The sequence below is a fragment of the Lipotes vexillifer genome, unplaced genomic scaffold, assembly GCF_000442215.2.
Source record: "Lipotes vexillifer unplaced genomic scaffold, Lipotes_vexillifer_v1.1 scaffold189, whole genome shotgun sequence".
In the NCBI taxonomy this organism is placed as follows: Eukaryota; Metazoa; Chordata; class Mammalia; order Artiodactyla; family Lipotidae; genus Lipotes; species Lipotes vexillifer.
This window is the reverse complement of record NW_006785816.1, coordinates 4,872,408-4,891,516: the sequence shown is the minus strand read 5'-3', so window position 1 is coordinate 4,891,516 and position 19,109 is coordinate 4,872,408. Positions and strand designations below refer to the sequence as shown.

At 37.9% G+C, this 19,109-nt stretch overlaps 1 protein-coding gene across 1 annotated transcript in view; it reads right to left on the bottom strand.

Annotated features, from left to right (window-relative positions):
* The window catches only part of FMO2 (flavin containing dimethylaniline monoxygenase 2), a 58,656-nt gene extending 41,768 nt beyond the window's left edge, over window positions 1-16,888 (bottom strand). The window contains 1 exon segment of the mRNA XM_007472371.1: window positions 16,757-16,888. Coding sequence (XP_007472433.1) covers window positions 16,757-16,888 — 132 coding nt within the window.
* Window positions 16,889-19,109: the final 2,221 nt, after the last annotated feature.

The following is a 19,109-nucleotide window of genomic DNA, read 5'->3' as shown; positions in this document are numbered from 1 at the left end:
TGCTGAAACAGGACACAGTTCTGCCTCAATTTTGGAATGGACACCAAGGAGTTGGAAATATTCATGAATTCCATGTCTTGGATCTGAGTCTTGTGATTAAGATCTCAATCCCTTCGTCTACCATTTTGTAGCTACAGAGCCAGTTAGACATGGGAGGACAGGTGACAACCTGAGCTTTAATAAACCTTGGAAAATAAATCTTATTCCCTGAGGGAGTCAGGAAACTAAGCCTGAAAACGAGTCTGGACTTGACACTTTGAGGTAGACTTGTTGTAGCCAACAAAAATTTTCTCCTGAGAATTCATGTTTTCCTGGTCTATTTTTTCTGATCCATTAATCTGTGTATTCATTTGAAATAATAATATACTTATAATATTGTATCTTTATACTATATTTAAATACCTGACAGAGCAATTTCCCTCCCAGATTTGTCTTCATCAAAATTTTCTAGACTGCTCTTTTTTATGAATTATTTCAGATTGATTTTGGAATTGTCACATTAATGAGCAATTTGTTGGGTTTACAAACATCTCAAAACTCCTTTCTTTGTATTTCAGCATGTTACTCATTCCTGGTTTCCACTCCTGTCTTTCTAATTATTTCTTTTTAGTTTCCTTCTTTTACTTTGCCAACTAGGGCTGTCTTCTTATTTTCTTTTGATTCTACATCTTTTCCCTGGCTGATTTCACTCATGTCTTTCCCTTCAACAACTATGTTTACCCATGCTAATCTTTTTTTTTTTAATTGGAGTATAGTTGCTTTACAATGTTGTGTTAGTTTCTACTGTACAGCAAAGTGAATCAGCTATATGTATACATATCCATGCTAATCTTGAACCTCTTACTTTTGCCTTGTAGATCCATACTTCCAATTGCCTTTGGGACATTTTCACAAGCATTTCAAATTTAGCTTACCCTAGCTTATCATCGCTGTTTTCTAATCCATATCTGCTCCTTTGGGATTATTTAGTTCAAGTGGAAGAGTTAATATCCCTTAGGTTCCCAATGGAAATTGTAATGTCACCTCTGACTCTAGCTTTCCATTTACTCAATACATATAGGTAGACACTAATTCCAGCAGTTCCACTTTGAATTTAGCCTCTCATCTCCAATATCACCACCACTGCATCAGTTTAGGTTAGGGGATTACCATCTTTGGTTTGGACAACTCAACAGACTCCTAACTATGAGCCTTCCTACCAATATTTTCTTTGGTGAGGACATCCTCCATACTACTGCCAATGTTCTTTTCCTAAAAAATTCAGGTCATTGAAACCATAAAATTCTTAGAAGAAAACATAGGCAGTACACTCTTTGACACTGGTCTTAGCAATATCATTCTAGATATGTCTCTTCAGGCAAGGGAAACAAAAGCAAAAACAAACAAATGGGGGCTTCCCTGGTGGTGCAGTGGTTGAGAGTCCGTCTGCTGATGAAGGGGACGCGGGTTCATGCCCCGGTCTGGGAAGATCCCACATGCCGCGGAGCGGCTGGGCGCATGAGCCATGGCTGCTGAGCCTGCGCGTCTGGAGCCTGTGCTCCGCAATGGGAGAGGCCACAACAGTGAGAGGCCCGTGTACCGCAAAAAAAAAAAAAAAAAAAAAAAAGGGATTATATCAAGCTAAAAAGTTCCTGCACAACAAAGGAAACCATTAATAAAGTGAAAAGACAGCCTACTGAATGGGAGAAGATATTTGTAAATAACATATCTGATAAGGAGTTATATCCTTGTCATATATATAATATATAGAGAACTCATACAATTCAACAACAAACAAACAAAGAATGCAATTAAAAAATGGGCAGAGTAATATTCCATTGTATATATGTGCCACATCTTCTTTATCCATTCATCTGTCAATGGACACTTAGGTTGCTTCCCTGTCCTGGCTGTTGTAAATAGAGCTGCATTGTGGTACATGACTCTTTTTGAATTATGGTTTTCTCAGGGTATTTGCCCAGTCATGGGATTGCTGAGTCATATGGTAGTTCTATTTTTAGTTTTTTAAGGAACCTCCATATTATTCTCCATAGTGGCTGTATCAATTTACATTCCCACCAACAGTGCAAGAGGGTTCCCTTTTCTCCACACTCTCTCCAGCACTTATTGTTTGTAGATTTTTTGCTGATGGTCATTCTGACCGGTGTGAGTTGAAATCTCATTGTAGTTTTGATTTGCATTTCTCTAATGATTAATGATGTTGAGCATTCTTTCATGTGTTTGTTGGCAATCTGTATATCTTCTTTGGAGAAATGTCTGTTTAGGTCTTCTGCCCATTTTTGGATTGGGTTGTTTGTTTTTTTGGTATTGAGCTGCGTGAGCTGCTGGTAAACTTTGGAGATTAATCCTTTGTCAGTTGCTTCATTTGCAAATATTTTCTCCTATTCTGAGGGTTGTCTTTTCTTCTTGTTTATGGTTTCCTTTGCTGTGCAAAAGCTTTTAAGTTTCAGAGTCTGTCATACAGAGTGAATTAAGTCAGAAAGAGAAAAACAAATACCATATACTGACACATATATATGGAATCTAAAAAAAAAAAAGTCATGAGGAACCTAGGGGGAGGATGGGAATAAAGACGCAGACCTACTAGAGAATGGACTTGAGGACATGGGGAGGGGGAAGGGTAAGCTGGGACAAAGTGAGAGAGTGGCATGGACATATATACACTAACAAATGTAAAACCGATAGCTACTGAGAAGCAGCCACATAGCACAGGGAGATCAGCTTGGTGCTTTGTGACCACCTAGAGGGGCGGGATAGGGAGGGTGGGAGGGAGGGAGATGCAAGAGGGAAGAGATATGGGGATATATGTATATGTATAGCTGACTCACTTTGTTTTAAAGCAGAAACTAACACACCATTGTAAAGCAATTATACTCCAATAAAGATGTTTAAAATAAACAAACTAACTAATTAATTAATTAAATGGTAGACCTAAAAAAAGATAAAATGGGCAGAGGAGCTGAAGAGGCATTTTTCCAAATAAGACATACAGATGGTCAACAGGCATGTGAAAAGATGTTCAAGATTACTAATTATTAGGGAAATGCAAATCAAAAGCACAATGGGATATTCATGCTTGTTAGATTGGCTATTATCAAAAAGAGAAGAAATAACAAGGGTTAGAGAAAAGGGAACAATCATACACTGTTGGTGGGAATGGAAATTGGTGCAGCCACTCTGAAAGGCAGTATGTAGATTCCACAAAATATTAAGAACAGAACTATCATATGATCCAAGTATCCCACTTTTGGGTATTTATCCAAAGACTATAAAAAAGCACTAATTGAAAAGATATATCCACCCCTATATTCATTGCAGCATTATTTGCAATAGCCAAGATATGGAAACAACTTAAGTGGCCATCAATGGATGGATGGATAAAGAAGATGTGGTGTATATATATATAATGTAATACTACTCAGCCATAAAAAGATGAAATCTTGCCATTTGTGACAATACAGATTGACCTTGAAGGTGTTATGCTGAGTGAAATAAGTCAGGCAGAGAAAGGCAAATACCATAGGATTTCACTCATATGTGAAATATAGCAAAATAAATGAACAAACCAAACAAAAAAATGCCAACCATGTAGATACAGAGAACAGAGCAGTGGTTATCAGAGGGGGAGGAATGCGGGGGGAGGACAAAATGGGTAAAAGGGATCAACTGTATGGTGATGCATGGAAATGAAATTTTTGGTGGTGGGCATGCTGTAGGGTATACAGAAGTAGAGATCTAATGTACGCATGAAAAAATAAATAAATTGAGGTTAATTTTGACCTCCTGATATCTCAGAAAATTCAGATCATATCATCTGCCTTTTCCTCTATTGGCTCTCTGCAGTAGACATTATAGGGGAGGAAAATTAATTTTCCCTCTATCCTTCTGAGTTCCTGGCTAAGACTCTTGTGATAAAACACAGATTAACAAGAGAAAAAAACAGAAGTTTATTAACATGTATACCTCATGTGTACATGGGAAATACCCAGAGAAAAATGAGTAACTCCCTAAGGTGGGGTGGAATTCCAGTTTATGTAGCATTTTCAACAAAGAATAATAAATTTGTGGAGAAAAGACAGGACAAAATAAAGCAGATTTATGCTTCCAAGGGTGAAGGTAAACACTATTTAGTAAAGTTTGTCATGTAGATTCCTCTGGTGCCTTTTCCAGGCTGATAGGGTCTAAAGTTGTCTCCAGGTATTAACATTTGTTCTTCCTGGTAGAGAGAAGATGAGGGCTTTGTGAATTTGTGTCCTGCTTTTAGGCAAATAGGAGGAGGGCAGAGAGCTTTTCTTGTGTCTGATTCTCAATTGGCTTCTTCTCAAGATAATCCTTATGCCATAGTGGCATATTTTGTGGTGGCATAATGTGCTACTCTTCAGTGTCATAAATTCTAAACTCCTTAGCACAAAATGTAAGACTGTATCTAATTTGGCCCTACCTTTCTGTTCATCCTTATTTTCTATCACTTGCCTTTTTATACCCTTTACTCCTTTTATTCATGGCTTCAATGATTCCATTCCTTCTTATTAGAATACTCTTTTCCATCTTCTCCTGCATATTATTCATAGTCCAGATCAAATGACACCTCCTTTGAGAAGCTTTTCTAGGGATGCCCAGGAAATATTTCTGTTTCCTACACTACTTCCTTCACATTGTCTTTTTAATCTTGATCACATTTTTACTATGTAATATATATGTAAACACACATGTATAATATATTCTCATAATATTCATATATTCTTCAGAAATCTGATTAAATGCATTGTGCCATATTTATACATACACATAAATATATACATGTATATATGTATACATATGTAGTTATAGATACAAACATGTACACATGTATTATATAAACAAATACACACGTATATGTATATACATGTACATATATAAAATGTACACAATGCATTTAATCATATTCCTGAAGAGTACTACAATATATGAAGAATATTACATGGGTGGTGATATAAATATGTCCTTTTTGTTCTCAATGCCCTCATGTGCTATTTAGACAAAATGATAGGGACTAGTCAAATAGCTCTTGGAATGAACTCTGAAATAGGGAGCAAGAGGCTTAACTCCTTAGTTCTGCCCTCAGTCCCCATGTTACCTCAAAGTTTCTACATCCTCATTGTAAAATAGGGCAAGGTGATGATAATAGAGGAAATGCCATAAAGATTAATGAAGTACTCTCAAACATGAAAGAGAATCAACATTAAAAAGTTCCTGTGATTGAAGCACTAAATATATTATCTCAATTTAGTTTATTACTTTATGCTAGAATTTTAGGGGTAAGGAGAACATTAAAAAATAGTTTGGTTTGTATCTGATGACACGAAACCAAGCAGTCTCTTAACTGTTAGCCTTTCTCCCTATCTGTTGCAAAAAATCAGTGATTATCATTGCTAATGGACTGATAAAAATGGTTTTGTTTATTCAATTTGTTAATGAGCTTGCCTGCTATAGTCCTTACACTGGATTCAGTCACAAACATATCCACGTGCCTACATATACACATTTACATACACACAAACACAAATTTCACTGACAATCCAGCTAAGTACCCAGTCAGAAGAATAAAATGCCCTTGAGTTACCTTGTTCTCTAGACCTCTGTTGCTCCTCAGTGTTCCTTTGTTCTCACCTTATTTTGCATAACTGCTAAAGCTGTTGGGAAGATACATGCTTTTGTCTATTTACTACACAGGACAAAATACATAGAGGTTGTAAGTAGCATTCCATCAAATTTAGGTTGATGAAAAGTAATCTTGTCCTTTTGATTGAATAAGATACCAACAACTCCAGTTTACCAACTAAATTTCCAGTTGGCTTAAATATTCTAAGTCTGAAGAGTCAACACTACACTTAGCCACACTTCCACCAGAATCTTGGTTGGGGAAAACAACCCTCCAGTACTGGGTCTGGATGGGGAGGAGACTCTCACACCCTGAAACATGTTCCTGAAACATAGACACCTCCACTCAAAATATCACTTTTCATGTTCTCCTTAAGTGTCTGTATAAGTTTCCACATCACTATTTTTTCATATCATGTAAATAACCAATTGTTCCAGTATCATTTGTTGAAAAGACTGTCTTGTAGCTATTGAATTACCTTAGATAAAATGAACAAATTGCTTGAAATACATATACTGCCAAAGCTGTCTCAAGAAGAAACACATAACCTGAGTAACACTACATCTATTAAAGAACACAAATTTGTAGTTTAAAATTTTTCCTACAAAGAACTTCAGGTTAAAGATGGCTTCACTGGTGAATTCTATCAAATATTTAAGAAAGCAGTAATTCCAATTATATACAACTCTGCCAGAAAATTAAAGAGGACAGAATACTCCCCAACCCATTCTTTGAGGCCATCCTTACACTGTTACCAAAAGCAGACAAAAATATTATAAAAATTAAAAACAGATTAATATCCCTCACGAATGTTACCAAATGTTAACAAGTATAATTCTACTGCATAAAAAATGGATAATATATCATGATCAAGTGGGTTTTATTTCAGGAATGCAAGATTGGTTTAATAGTCAGTGGAATTCACCATATTTATAAACTAAAAATTAAACATAAGATCATCTCAATAGATGCAGAAAAAAGCAGCTGAAAAAGACAACATCCATTCTGATGAAAATTGTCAGCAAACTAGGAATAGAAGGAATGTTATTCAACTTAATGAAGGGAATTTATGAAAAATCTAGAGCTAATATCATACTTAATGGTAAAAGACTGAATGCCTTAATCCTAAGATCAGGAACAAGGCAGGGATGTCTGATCTCCCCATTTCTATCCAAAATACTGGAGTTTCTAGCCAGTGCAATAAGGCAAGAAAAAGAAATATAATACATTCAAATTTAAATGGGAGAAGTAAACTGTATTTTCAGACAGTATGATTGTCTATATAGAAAATATGGAATCTACATAAAGTTCCTAGAACAAATAAGTGCACTTGTTAGCAATAAACAATAAGAAATTAAACAAAATTAAACTATTTATAATATTCAAAAATATGTAATACTTAGGACAAATCTGACATAAGATGGGTAAGACACTAAAAACTACAAAGCACTGCTGAGAAAAAGGAGATCTAAATAAATGGAGAACTATACTGTGTCATGGGTTAGAAGACTCAACATTGTTGTGATGTAAATTCTCCCCATGACAAAACACACGTTAAAAAGTTGATTAAACTTTGTTCAACCAGCAAATCTGTGCTCACTCCCATTTATTGCCCCATCTTTTCCCTTGAGTATCTCCAAACTTGCCAACTTAGATTCTTATCTAAAGAGAGACGCTATTATCCATTTTATTTAGACTTTAGTCAAATGGGCTAGGATTCATTTTAAGTCTGCAGGAAGGGGAAGAGCAGCTATGAAATTTAATATCTGTATATTCATATTTGCAATTGAACTTCTAGACCGAACTCTGAAACCCAAAGAACTTTCCCATTAATAAAATGCAAGTAAAACAGCCAGACGAAGCACTGGGAATAAAAGTGTTTTAAGCAAATTGTAAAACGGTTGGGGTCTCTTAGATTCACTGACAGCTCTTGTTCTCGTTGGCTTTACTGTCCTGTCCCATTGGGCATTTCTGGCTCCATCCCACTTAACTGGTCCCATCAGTCGAATTTGGTATGGGCTACAAGGATGAAAGTGCACCTCCAGGGCCAGCTGGGGATCAGTCAGGAAGAGCCATGGTATGTTAGGCTTGGCCCCTATGAAGGAGCCCAACTCATCCATGTATGTGATGTAATCTGTCTGCAAAGTCTGGCTCTGGCCAAACCTGGGGAAAGAAAAGAACGCATTGGAATGAGTGCCACAGTTGTAAACAGAAGCACAAATTTCTTACTTTTTACTCTCAGAAAAGTAACATTTTAGTCAGCACCTCCAGTAATACCCCCACTTCTCCCTTTTTCCACAACATAGAATTTATCATTTGTTCTTTGACTGTAAGTGAGCTGTTTTTTCCCTCTCCTTCCTAACCTCTATTCAAGTGTGATGTCATTTTGGGCTTTTGTCTCTAGCCATGAAGCCTGGAGTGAACTGACCCTAGGTTCTCAAGGTGACTGATTAACTTAGTTTACTCTTCGATACATGGTTATTCTTTAAATGACATTGCTTAGGATCTCCCCTAATGTTAGATTTTTATATCAATGTGTTTAAAATTGGGTTTATGTATAGTTTTAATATTGTTGCAATTTACTAATATAAATTGTTTCATACGTTTAGTTGGAGTGTGATCTCATTTGCTTTTAGAAACCCTTATTTAAGCAATAAGATTGACATTGAGGCTGCTCTTTTTCCTCCTCATTATTCCTATTGGCCTCTAACATAAAGGGTAATAAGTAGAAAATACAAGGGCAGGTGAACTCAATTTAATTCTTCATTTGGTTTTCTTGTTGCATCACTGCCCCTGCTCATTTTCCATCTAGCTAGTTTGCTGACAGACACATGGCTGGTGGGAAAGGAGCTGTTGGGGAATGAGTCAGAGTCATTTCTCATCCTCAGCACTATTGGCATTTTAAGATGGATAATTCTTTGTTTAGGTGGACTGTTCTCTGCACTGTAGGATATTTAGCAGCATCCCTGGTTTCGACCCATTAGATGCTAGTAGCATGCCCTCTTCACTTGCAATGACCAAAAATGTTTCCAGATTTTGCCAAATATCCCCTGGGGGACAAAATCACCCGCCTGAGAACCTGTGCTCTAGAGCTACACAGGAGAAGTGCAATGACAATTATTTGCCCATTGAATACTGCTTGATTACAGCAAGTGTTTTAAAAATGTGAACTTTGACTAGTGACAAGATTATAGAATCTATTCATGTTTTCTGACACATATAGGCAAATTTTAGGATTTGTTTATTAGCAAGTACTATCTCTTACCATTTGAGTTTCTTCCCCATTTTCTCATCAATATCATCCATCATTTCATTTGTAGTTGGCAGGGTGCATGAGTCTAAAAAAGAAATGAAGACAGAAATATTGAAAAAGACAAAGAAATCAGAAATATGTAATTATACATGATTAATTTCATTCAGTGTTTATGAACTATGTCCCTAAAAGATTTTGTATCAAGAGGAGCTATCTTTAGTGTGTTTATCAGAGTGACAATTCATGGAAACAAAGATCTGAGAACCAATGAACCTGCTCTGGGAATGGCAAATTTGGCCTACAATGAAATAGTGACAGTGGAAAAGTTTTTAGCTTCAAGTCACCCTATCTTACATTTCTGATGACGTTATGGAGGGTCAATCCTCAACATGCCTCATGCATATAATACCTTACCAGTTTCATCATTTCTTTCTGCATCCTCTTACTAAGAATTCTCTCAAGAAATAGTCTTGTAAAATAATTTAATCTAAGGTCTGTGGCAATTAAAATGGGACAATGGAAGGAAACCTGGGTTTTCCAGCATCAGCCTGCAGCCAAGGAAGATGTTTTAAGGGGCAGCAGAAAATTTTTTTTTTTATATAAATTTCACTATATTAGTGGAGGCCTCTTCTAATTGCTGGCTGTAGCTCATTTGCCTTTGTAATAATGGCAGGAGAAGTTATGGCATTCCCATGAATACTTCCCAGTCATTATTAGCATCTTACCTCAGCCTGCTGGTACCCTGTGGTCAGATACTTGCTGTGCCCCTGCTAGAAAGTAAGGGACCAGAATTTTGGTCATTTTGTTTGATGTTGTATCTTAAGTGCCAAGACAGAGCCTGGCACATAGCAGGTGCTCAGTAAATATTTGCTGGATGAATAAATGATGCCCATTGTTTTATGTAAATTTCTTGGGTTTATGAACTATGTCTGATTTTTCCATAAAATCTCAGATGCTTGGCACTGTTTTGCTTTTCAAGAGAAAAAGACAATAGAATCATTTTATAAGTGAGCACCCTTACAAAAGATTTCATAATGGGTTTTTTAAAATAACAGTCTTTCATGGTACATTTGCAATAGAAGCTTATCTACAACATTTTAAGAAAACATACACATATACTCTATGATTTTAACTTTTTCTTTATTACTTGTAGTCTAAGTTTTTATGGACGGTATCTTAGGTAAGGTACACCTATATTGGCCAAGATTCTCAAACCCTTGAGTAAAAGGACACTTTCAATAATAGTGGTGATCAATATGATTGGAGTAAATTAAATTGATATTTGAGATATCGCCTTTCTCCTCATATTCTTGATTTGCCAACACAAACATACTTGTAGTCCCTGAAACCCATGGGGTCCAGGGGGAAGAAGGGGGAGAAGATTATCAACAGAGTAGGAGGGGCCCAACACTGTTATTCTGACACAGTTGACACCAGTAATGCCTCCAGCATGCCCTGACACCCACCAGGGCCCTTTCAACCTTTGCAATGTACCTTGACATTGCAGTGATCCACTGCTGTCCTTCTCTTGCCTTTATAGCCTTGCAAAGTCCTACCAATTTCCCTATGAGAAGTCTAAGCTCTTTAACACAGGTTATAAGGCCCTCCATGCTCTGGTTCCGTCCTCTATTTCTTGCTGCTGCCTGCCTCTGCTTTATATTTCCTTACACCAAAATGTTTCTGGTTTCTCACACACTCCATGCTGTACTTTACCTTTATATCTTTCCTCATGCTGTTCCATTTTTGTGGAATAACTCACTACCCAACTCCCCTCACCAGAACACTGTAGAACTTTCCCTATTGCAGCATTCCCCCCGACCTTATTTTAAGTTCTGTGAGGTCAAGCATCATGTCTATCTTATTCCCTTTATATCCCTAGCACCTAGCACTGTGCTGGGTGTATAGTATGTGCTCAGTAAATATTTGTTGACTAAATGAATGAAAGACAGAATGGCCCACTTACTTGACACTTTAACTGTCCAGTGGGTCTGCAGGTCAGCTGTGGGGATGGCAGCCCCAAGGGACTGGACAAGGTCAATCACAGCCAAGGTTGGCTTCTCCATCAGCAAGGGGAAGATGCCTTTAAACAAGATGACCTCATTGTTTCTGCTTTTGATGCTGGGATCATCAAGGAAGGGGTAGGCATACCCATAGCCTGTTGCAAAGATGACAACGTCAATGGCCTCAAACATTGTCCCATCCTCAAACATGGCTGAGGTCTCTGTGAACTCCTTCACACTGGGCTTGATGGACACAGTGCCACATAGCATGTGGGATGGTGGTTCGTCATTGAACACAGGCTCTTTCCTCAGGGTGCTATGGAGAAACAAGAGAAAAAGTACCTCTAAAGGTGCTCTAAAGTACCTCATTTCCAAAAAATATTTGCAACAGTCTATAGCACTGAACAAATTTCAGGGTAAGCAGTTAATCATCAGCATGAAGACAACTAAACTCTCTTCTTTTGGGAAAGTCCTTTCCTGTTGCTAGTAACAATCCTTAGGAATATCTATCTGACATACAGATGGCCAACAAGCACATGAAAAGATGTTCAGCATTGCTAATTATTAGAGAAATGCAAATCAAAACTACAATGAGGTACCCCCTCATACCAGTCAGAATGGCCATCATCAAAAAGTCTACAAATAATAATTTGGGACTAACAGATACACATTACTATGTATAAAACAGATAAGCAATAAAGGCCTACTGTGTAGCACAGGGAACTATATTCAATATTTTGTAATAACCTATAATGTAAAAGAATCTGAAAAAGAATGTGTATATATTTAACTGAATCACTTTGCTGTATACCTGAAACATTGTAAATCAACTACAATAAAAAATTCTATAAATAATAAATGCTGGAGAGGGTGTGGAGAAAAGGGAATCCTTCTATACTGTTGCTGGGAGTATAAATTGGTACAGCCACTCTGGAAGACAGTATGGAGTTTCCTTAAAAAACTAAAAACAGAGTTACCATATGATCCAGCAATCCCACTCCTGGGCATATATCCAGAAAAGATGAAAATGCTAATTTGAAAAGATACATGCACCCCAATATTCATTGTAGTGCTATTTACAATAGCCAAGACATGGACACAGTCTAAATGTCCTTCGACAGATGAATGGATAAAGAAGGTATGGTATGTATATACAGTGGAATATTAGCCATAAAAAGAAACGAAATTGAGTTATTTGTAGTGAGGTGGATGGACCTAGAGTCTGTCATAGAGAGTGAAGTAAGTCATATATGGAATCTGAAAAAAAAAAAAAAAAAGGTTCTTGAGAACCTAGGGGCAGGACAGGAATACAGTCGCAGATGTAGAGAATAGACTTGAGGACACAGGGAGGGGAAGGGTAAGCTGGGATGAAGTGAAAGAGTGGCATGGACAAATGTACAATAGATAGCTAGTGGGAAGCAGCTGCATAGCACAGGGAGATCAGCTTGGTGCTTTGTGACCACCTAGAGGGGTGGGATAGGGAGGGGATATGGGGATATATGTATATGTATAGCTGATTCACTTTGTGATACAGCAGAAACTAACACACCACTGTAAAGCAATTATACTTCAATAAAGATGCTAAAAAGAACCCAAAAACCTCTGTGTAACTGAAAAGTGGTTTCTTTTGAGGAGCAGTTGAAGGCTAACTTCGAAATAAGCATTTCCTCTGTGTTTCAAGAACAGGATAAAAAGTCACACAATGTGCTGCCTTGAAAGTACATCTAAAAGCTGGCAGCCTCTCTTTCCCCATATTCTGAAGGAACTTTCATGAAGTGAAGGAAAGGTATGGAATGTTATATTGCTCCTGGATTCAAGACATCTATTTCCCTCCAGCCCAACAACCCCAAATGAAAGGATTGTGTCTCTGATGGGCTGCCTCAGGCCTCACTGTTTCCTCTTACATGACAAAAGCGTCCTCTACTCATGGTTGCTGTATTTCTCATAATGGCAAAGCTCAGAGATTTAAAATTTTTTAAAACCTCACTTGGAAATTTCTGCTGAGGTCAGAAAAAGGGTGAAGGCTCATGCTTGGAAGGTTCTCATGTTTGAGTCTGTACCGTTCACGCATAGCTGGTAACTTTTGTTGATGGTTGTGAGAAGGAGCTTTCTCAGCTGCCCACTGAAAGGAGGGCTGAGCTGCGGGTTGCGGACTGGTTAAAAAACATGTAAGATACTGCTCCTGGAAACAAAGGTGATAAGACCTCACATTTGAATCCCTGCTCTTTCGGTCCTGGACTCCAGCCCATTGTAACATGAGGAGAGAAGAGTACGTGCCCTACAGCTCCTTGGAATTTTCCCTAAAAGGATGTTCTCCAAACAAAGGAAAACAGAAGTATTATATAACAACAGACAATTGCTCCAAAGAGCTCACATTTTCATTATTTCAATATGTGGGTGGTTTGAGCCAGTAAGGAGGAAATTAAGCTCAGACTCTGCCTCTGGATGAGAGAGCTTGTCCTAGACCTAGATGCCAAGCAGCTATGGGGCACATTATCACTGTCTGTCTTGGGTTATAACTGTGTCCATCTCCCATGATCCCCACTAGAACATAAGGCACTTGAGGGCAAGGTCAGAAGCTAATTCAAGACTATTGTGCATGCATTTTAGCAGTCTGCCTTGATGATCTTTGATATTCCATCTCTGCTTATCAAGTCCTATTTTTGCTTGTCTAGATATACCCTCAATGTCCAGCTTAAAGCTGTCTCCCTTCTCATGTCTTTGCTTGTCTTCCCTCCCACCAATTGGAAGTCATTCCACCAAGCTCTAATTGTCTTTACTGCCCTAATCATACTCTGTCCTATTCATTTGTATTATGATTATTCTAATACTTCTTTTCTCTCTGCTTTTAGAATACTGTCTGCCTGCTGTACTTATATGCAGCTATGCCTAACATAGTACCCTATGCATAATGAACTCAAATATTTATTTTCTGAATGAATAAATGAATGAATGAGTGAAACAAAAGTTCAGATAGTTCTGGTTCTGTTATTTTCCCCTTTGCAATCAAAGTGATGCTGACCTATTGTACATGGCTTGTTGAGTAACCTCTTATTACGCAACAATAAAATCTTTAGAGGTCATGAGGTCCTATATTGGAGTACGTTAAACCTAAGTCATGTTCACGTTCAGCCTGCTAGTATTTAAACTCCATTTGGTTTTCATTTTACAGAAAAAGCACACTGTGAAAAGTTCAGAATTATCAGGTTTCTCTCTTCTGGTTTACCTTCTGCCTAACAGGACTTGCAAGATGAAAGCTTATGTAACACATTTTTCAAAAATTCCTCTCTGATCATGCAGCGTACCAAGCAACTTTTCTTAGAAAATAAGGAAGGGGTGGGGTGTATGGAGAGGGCTAAAGTTTAGAGTATTTGTATATGTTTACATCCCCACAGGGCTTTTGAGTATAATACTGCTTATGCACAGTGACTTTATGGAAAAGAGACATTTCCCTCTTGTGGATAACCCAGAGTCTGACTTTGCATCTTATTGATCTATCATCTAATGCTTCTTCAAATAAATGTTCTGATCTGGCTGCACTGGTTGACTCACAGATTCCTGGATACACCATGTTCATTGCCTTCTTCTGTGCCTTTCATGGATTGCTGATCACCCCTATCTAGAAGGGTGACCAGCAACCCCTTTTTCCCACCTGATACTGGCACACTGTTGTGTTCTGCACGGTTGAGAATGCCACTCTCTGGAGTTGTGTCACATAATGGTTCTCTACTTTTCTTGTCTGAGAACATCTTTCAAGTCTCAGCTAAGTGCTATCCCTGTAGGAAGTTTCTTTTGACTTGCTAATATTCTGGTAGTCCAGCTTCATCTAAATCTCAAGGCACTTGTTTATTTAGTTCACAGTCACCAAGGGCTGTCTTGTTGTAAAGTTCTATAATCTTTTTTTTGGGGGGAGGGGGTCATGAAATTAAATTTTTATTTTTTTAGTTTTGTTTTCGTTGTGGTTTCTGTATTTTAGATGAATATATTCTTACTTGAACATTTTTTGAAATACAGCATTCTTAAATATGGAGCATAAGTTTATAGGTTGATAAATTTTTCACAAATGAAACATGTCTGTGTAATCAGCACCAAAATCAATGAACAGAGCATTACTAGTTCTCCTGCCCCTGTTTCTGTGCCATTCCCTTTCAAGGATAACAATCATTATGACTACTAAGAGCATAGATTGACTTCAATTTTGTACTTTGTTAGAGGTGAAATCTTAAAATATCTACTTTTTTATGTTTGACTTCTTTTGTTTGAACTGTTAGGACCAGATATGTTTTAGAATTTGTAGATTTTGGGGTTTTTCTCCATAATAGTCCTAGTGAGATCTGGTGCAATTCAATCATGTTTCTTGACCATATGACTTCAGGACAGGTTTTGCTACTATATGAGTTTTTGATCATTTTCTGTCAAGGATTTTGGACCTATATTAAGACTTGCTATACCAAATGAAGTAGAAATCATTTATATAGTGATTATGTCACATATTTGTCATCCCAGGACTTAGTACAAAACTCTGTAAAAATAGATGCTCAGGCAGCATTTAATTGTTGCTAATAAGATAATAAACAACCATTTCTTGATTTAGGCTAAGCTGGTCGTATCTCCCTGAGCAAATGTAAATTAAAAAATTGAATTAATAAAAAATAACTCTTGATTATTCCTAATGGAAAATACAAATTAATGATCTGTATCTCATGTAATATTCTCAGAGTTTTATGACCCCCAGAGCAACCTGTTGTTACAGGTTGGGCAGTGACAGATATGAGGACAGACTATGGTTACAATATAAATCATGCGGATATAATGTCTTCAAGCCAAATAGGTATCATCTACATCCAATCCTAATTGCTGGGAACTTTAGGACAGGAAAGCTGGAAGTTTCCCCAAACCTGGCTTTTGAAATGTAAAAATTGTGTTTATAATGAATATTTCCTGATTATATTATTTCTATAGCAATGAGCCTGAATGGCAGAGATAATCATTTTTCTCTCGATTTGGCCTGACAGAGTGTTTACTAACCACACACACCACACGTACAATCATCATTTATAATAACATAATGTGTACCCAATAGACATGAGTTAATTATAAAATCATATCCTATTGGAATTGGGAGGCAGATTAGAGGTAACTTAATTTCCATCTTCTGCATTTGACTAATGAGCATTTGAAGTCCAGAAAGGAAAAAGTGACTTTCCTGAAATCTATTTGCTTAAAAATTCTGAGTTGAGACTTCTGACCGCAGTCTAGGTTTTTCTTTTTTACATCCCCCCGGCCCCCACCAGCACGCCCATGTTCTCAGGATTTAAGAGCAATAGGAATAGAATCTTTCAGTTACATGGGGAGGCAGTGGTATGGTTTTCCTGTTAATTATTGACCCCTTCACCCACTTTACTGCCTAGAGATTTGGGCTGTGCCACATAGGTGACAATGTTTAATGAGTTGGAGAAGTCCTCTCCAGGATAATCCTTGCTGATGTGAAATAGTTTTAAGTGATAGGACTTTAGTAGGATAGGAGAGATAAGACTTTATTGTCCAGATCTGAAAATGAGGTAGGTCATTTGTGACCTACCTCCCAAGTCTGAATTGGAACTGATCAAGATTGATTTGCAGTGTAACCCACCTACCTTCTATTTTTTTCTTCTCTTTTAAAAAAATTTTTATTTTATACTGTAGTACAGTTGATTAGCAATGTTGTGTTAGTTTCAGGTGTACAGCAAAGTGATTCAGTTATACATGTACAAGTATCTCTTCCTTTTCAAATTCTTTTCCCAGTTAGGTTAATACAGAATATTGAGCAGAGTTCCCTATGCTGTACAGTAGGTCCCATCTACCTTCTATTGTCCTACTCACCAAGAATTGCCACAGGCCTCCAACATCATTGCTCCTTTGAAAGCAGGTGGGCTCCAGCTTCTCTTCCAGACAACACCATATGGAGGCCAAGCCACTGACACCAGCTCCGACGATGGCCACTCTCTTCACCATGGTCATCTGCAGGAGGATCTAGAGGAGCTTTTTCAGAAGAGTTTCCCTGGATGCTTAAAATTTTTGAGTAGAAATAACCAGGCTAGGCGTATATGTCAGGATCCTCACCTTAACACAAGAAGACATAGATGCATGTTAAGAGTTTATGCTCATTATGTTTACCACTTTTGCTCTAGTAAGACACTAAATCTGGTTTCTTCTGATTATTCAAAGTGCCAAAAATAGCAGAGCCAGTGAACCCCAGAGCAGGAAGGACCTTGGAAATCATCAGTCTAATCCTCTTAATTGCAAATGAAACAATTGTCACTCCAAGAAGTTTAGAAATTACTTCTTCAGGGTCTCAGAGCTAACAAGTAAAAGAGTTGGAACAAGAACTCAAGCCTTCTACATAAAATCCACTGTATCAAATCACCCCTACTTATTTTGAATGTCTGGCTTTAAGGGGACTTACTCTTAAACAACCACCTTCTTTCCCCAGAGAACTTGCAGTTCTCAAAACGTAGAAGAGAATGGCTTTTAACGTCTTTTGATGTAAAAATTGGGAGAGGGGGAGCAGTTATTTTTCTTAAAGTAAAAATCTTTTTTCCTTGTATTTTTCATGAGGTAGAGCCCTGATACAACCTGGAAGAGAAGGGCTAAGTGTGGTAGGGATAGGAGAATGGGGAGGGGGAGCGGGGAACAGAGGAAGAAAGGAATGGGCTAAGGGAAACAATGAGATCACTGGTCCTGGTTCCAAAAATTAAAACAATAACTGATATGGTCAGTAAAGCTGTAAAGTGAAATCCCTGGGAGATCAGAGGAGCAATGGTTCTTCTATTTCTTTTTGCTTTGGAAGTATAGACTATATAAACAAAGGCTATGCACCTGGACTATAATGAAAGGTTTTGTTGTGCCAACAGTGAAAAAAAACAGTGTAATTTTCTGGAAATTTAGGAGGGCCTGATTTGTGGAGGTGAGCTAACTCTTGGAGATGATACGTTTGTAAAAGTAGTGAACTCAAAGGACAGAATTGCAAAGTCACTTAATCTTGTCTCTAGCTCTCATTTCTGTACTCACCTTTCCTGCTTCTGTATACCTTCTTCCTGTTCTTCCCTCCCTCCCTTCCTTCCACTTCTCTGAGTACCTACCATATGTTATGCCTTATAGCAGTCTGTTGGGGGTTCAAAGATGAAAAAGCACAGTATTTCCATCTAGAAACATGCAGTCTAATGGAGCGAGATGATCAAAATCACAATGGAAGTGTAATTCACTGGAGTGCTGGCACTCAGGCCAGAACATCTAGGTCCACCTGGGAGAAGAATGAGAGAGACTTCAAGAGGAAGTAAGAAGAGAGCTGAGTCTTGAAGGAAGAATAGATGCTTGCTGGGTAGACTATGGGCAAGGAACATACAACAGCCACAGAGAAAAATATATGCAAATACACAAAAAAGTAAGAGAACATGATAGAGTGAGCTGCAATTAGCTCAGTGTTGCTGAACCATAAGGTGTCGGGAATAGCAGATGAATTAAACAGGCAGGGCCCAGATTATGAAGGGTATTGAAGTGCCACACTCAAGCGTTTGGATACCATCCTCTAGGTTATGGTGATCCATTCAAGAATTTTGAACAAGGAAGCGATAAGATCAGAAAAGATCTGATTCACATGGAAACTAGAATGGACAGTGACTACAATCAAGTAGCCAGGAGGTTATTTCAATAGTCTAGGCAGAGATGTGGAGGACCTAAATTAGACCAATGTCAGGGTAAAGGAGCATAGAGACTGGACGGGACATATGAGATATTTAGGAAGTAGATGTTTGGGGATTTGCTGACTGATTATATAGAGTTGATGCCTCAGAGAAGGTCCTTCCATCTTTAAGGTTTTATGTTTATGGCTTATATGCATATCACTCATGATTTAGTACAGGAAGCAGAAAACATTCTATTTCACAGTGAAAGGGATATAGCACAGGGAATTAGGTGCTTGCAATAGATGGAAGGGCCGGAGGAACAGAAACCAGGAGGCTGCCATGGGCCTATAGGTCAGACCACCAGAGCAACCACCCAAAGGGCAGGAAACTCCTGCTGCCACCACAGATGCCTCCACAGGGTGAGGTATGGAGTTTGGCTGATATAAACACATCTGTTGGAACATGTTTGCCCATAAATACATCACATAAATTTAGCCTCTGCTTCCCTTTGCCTTCCAAGCACAGATGTCTATCTTTTTTTTTTTTTTTTT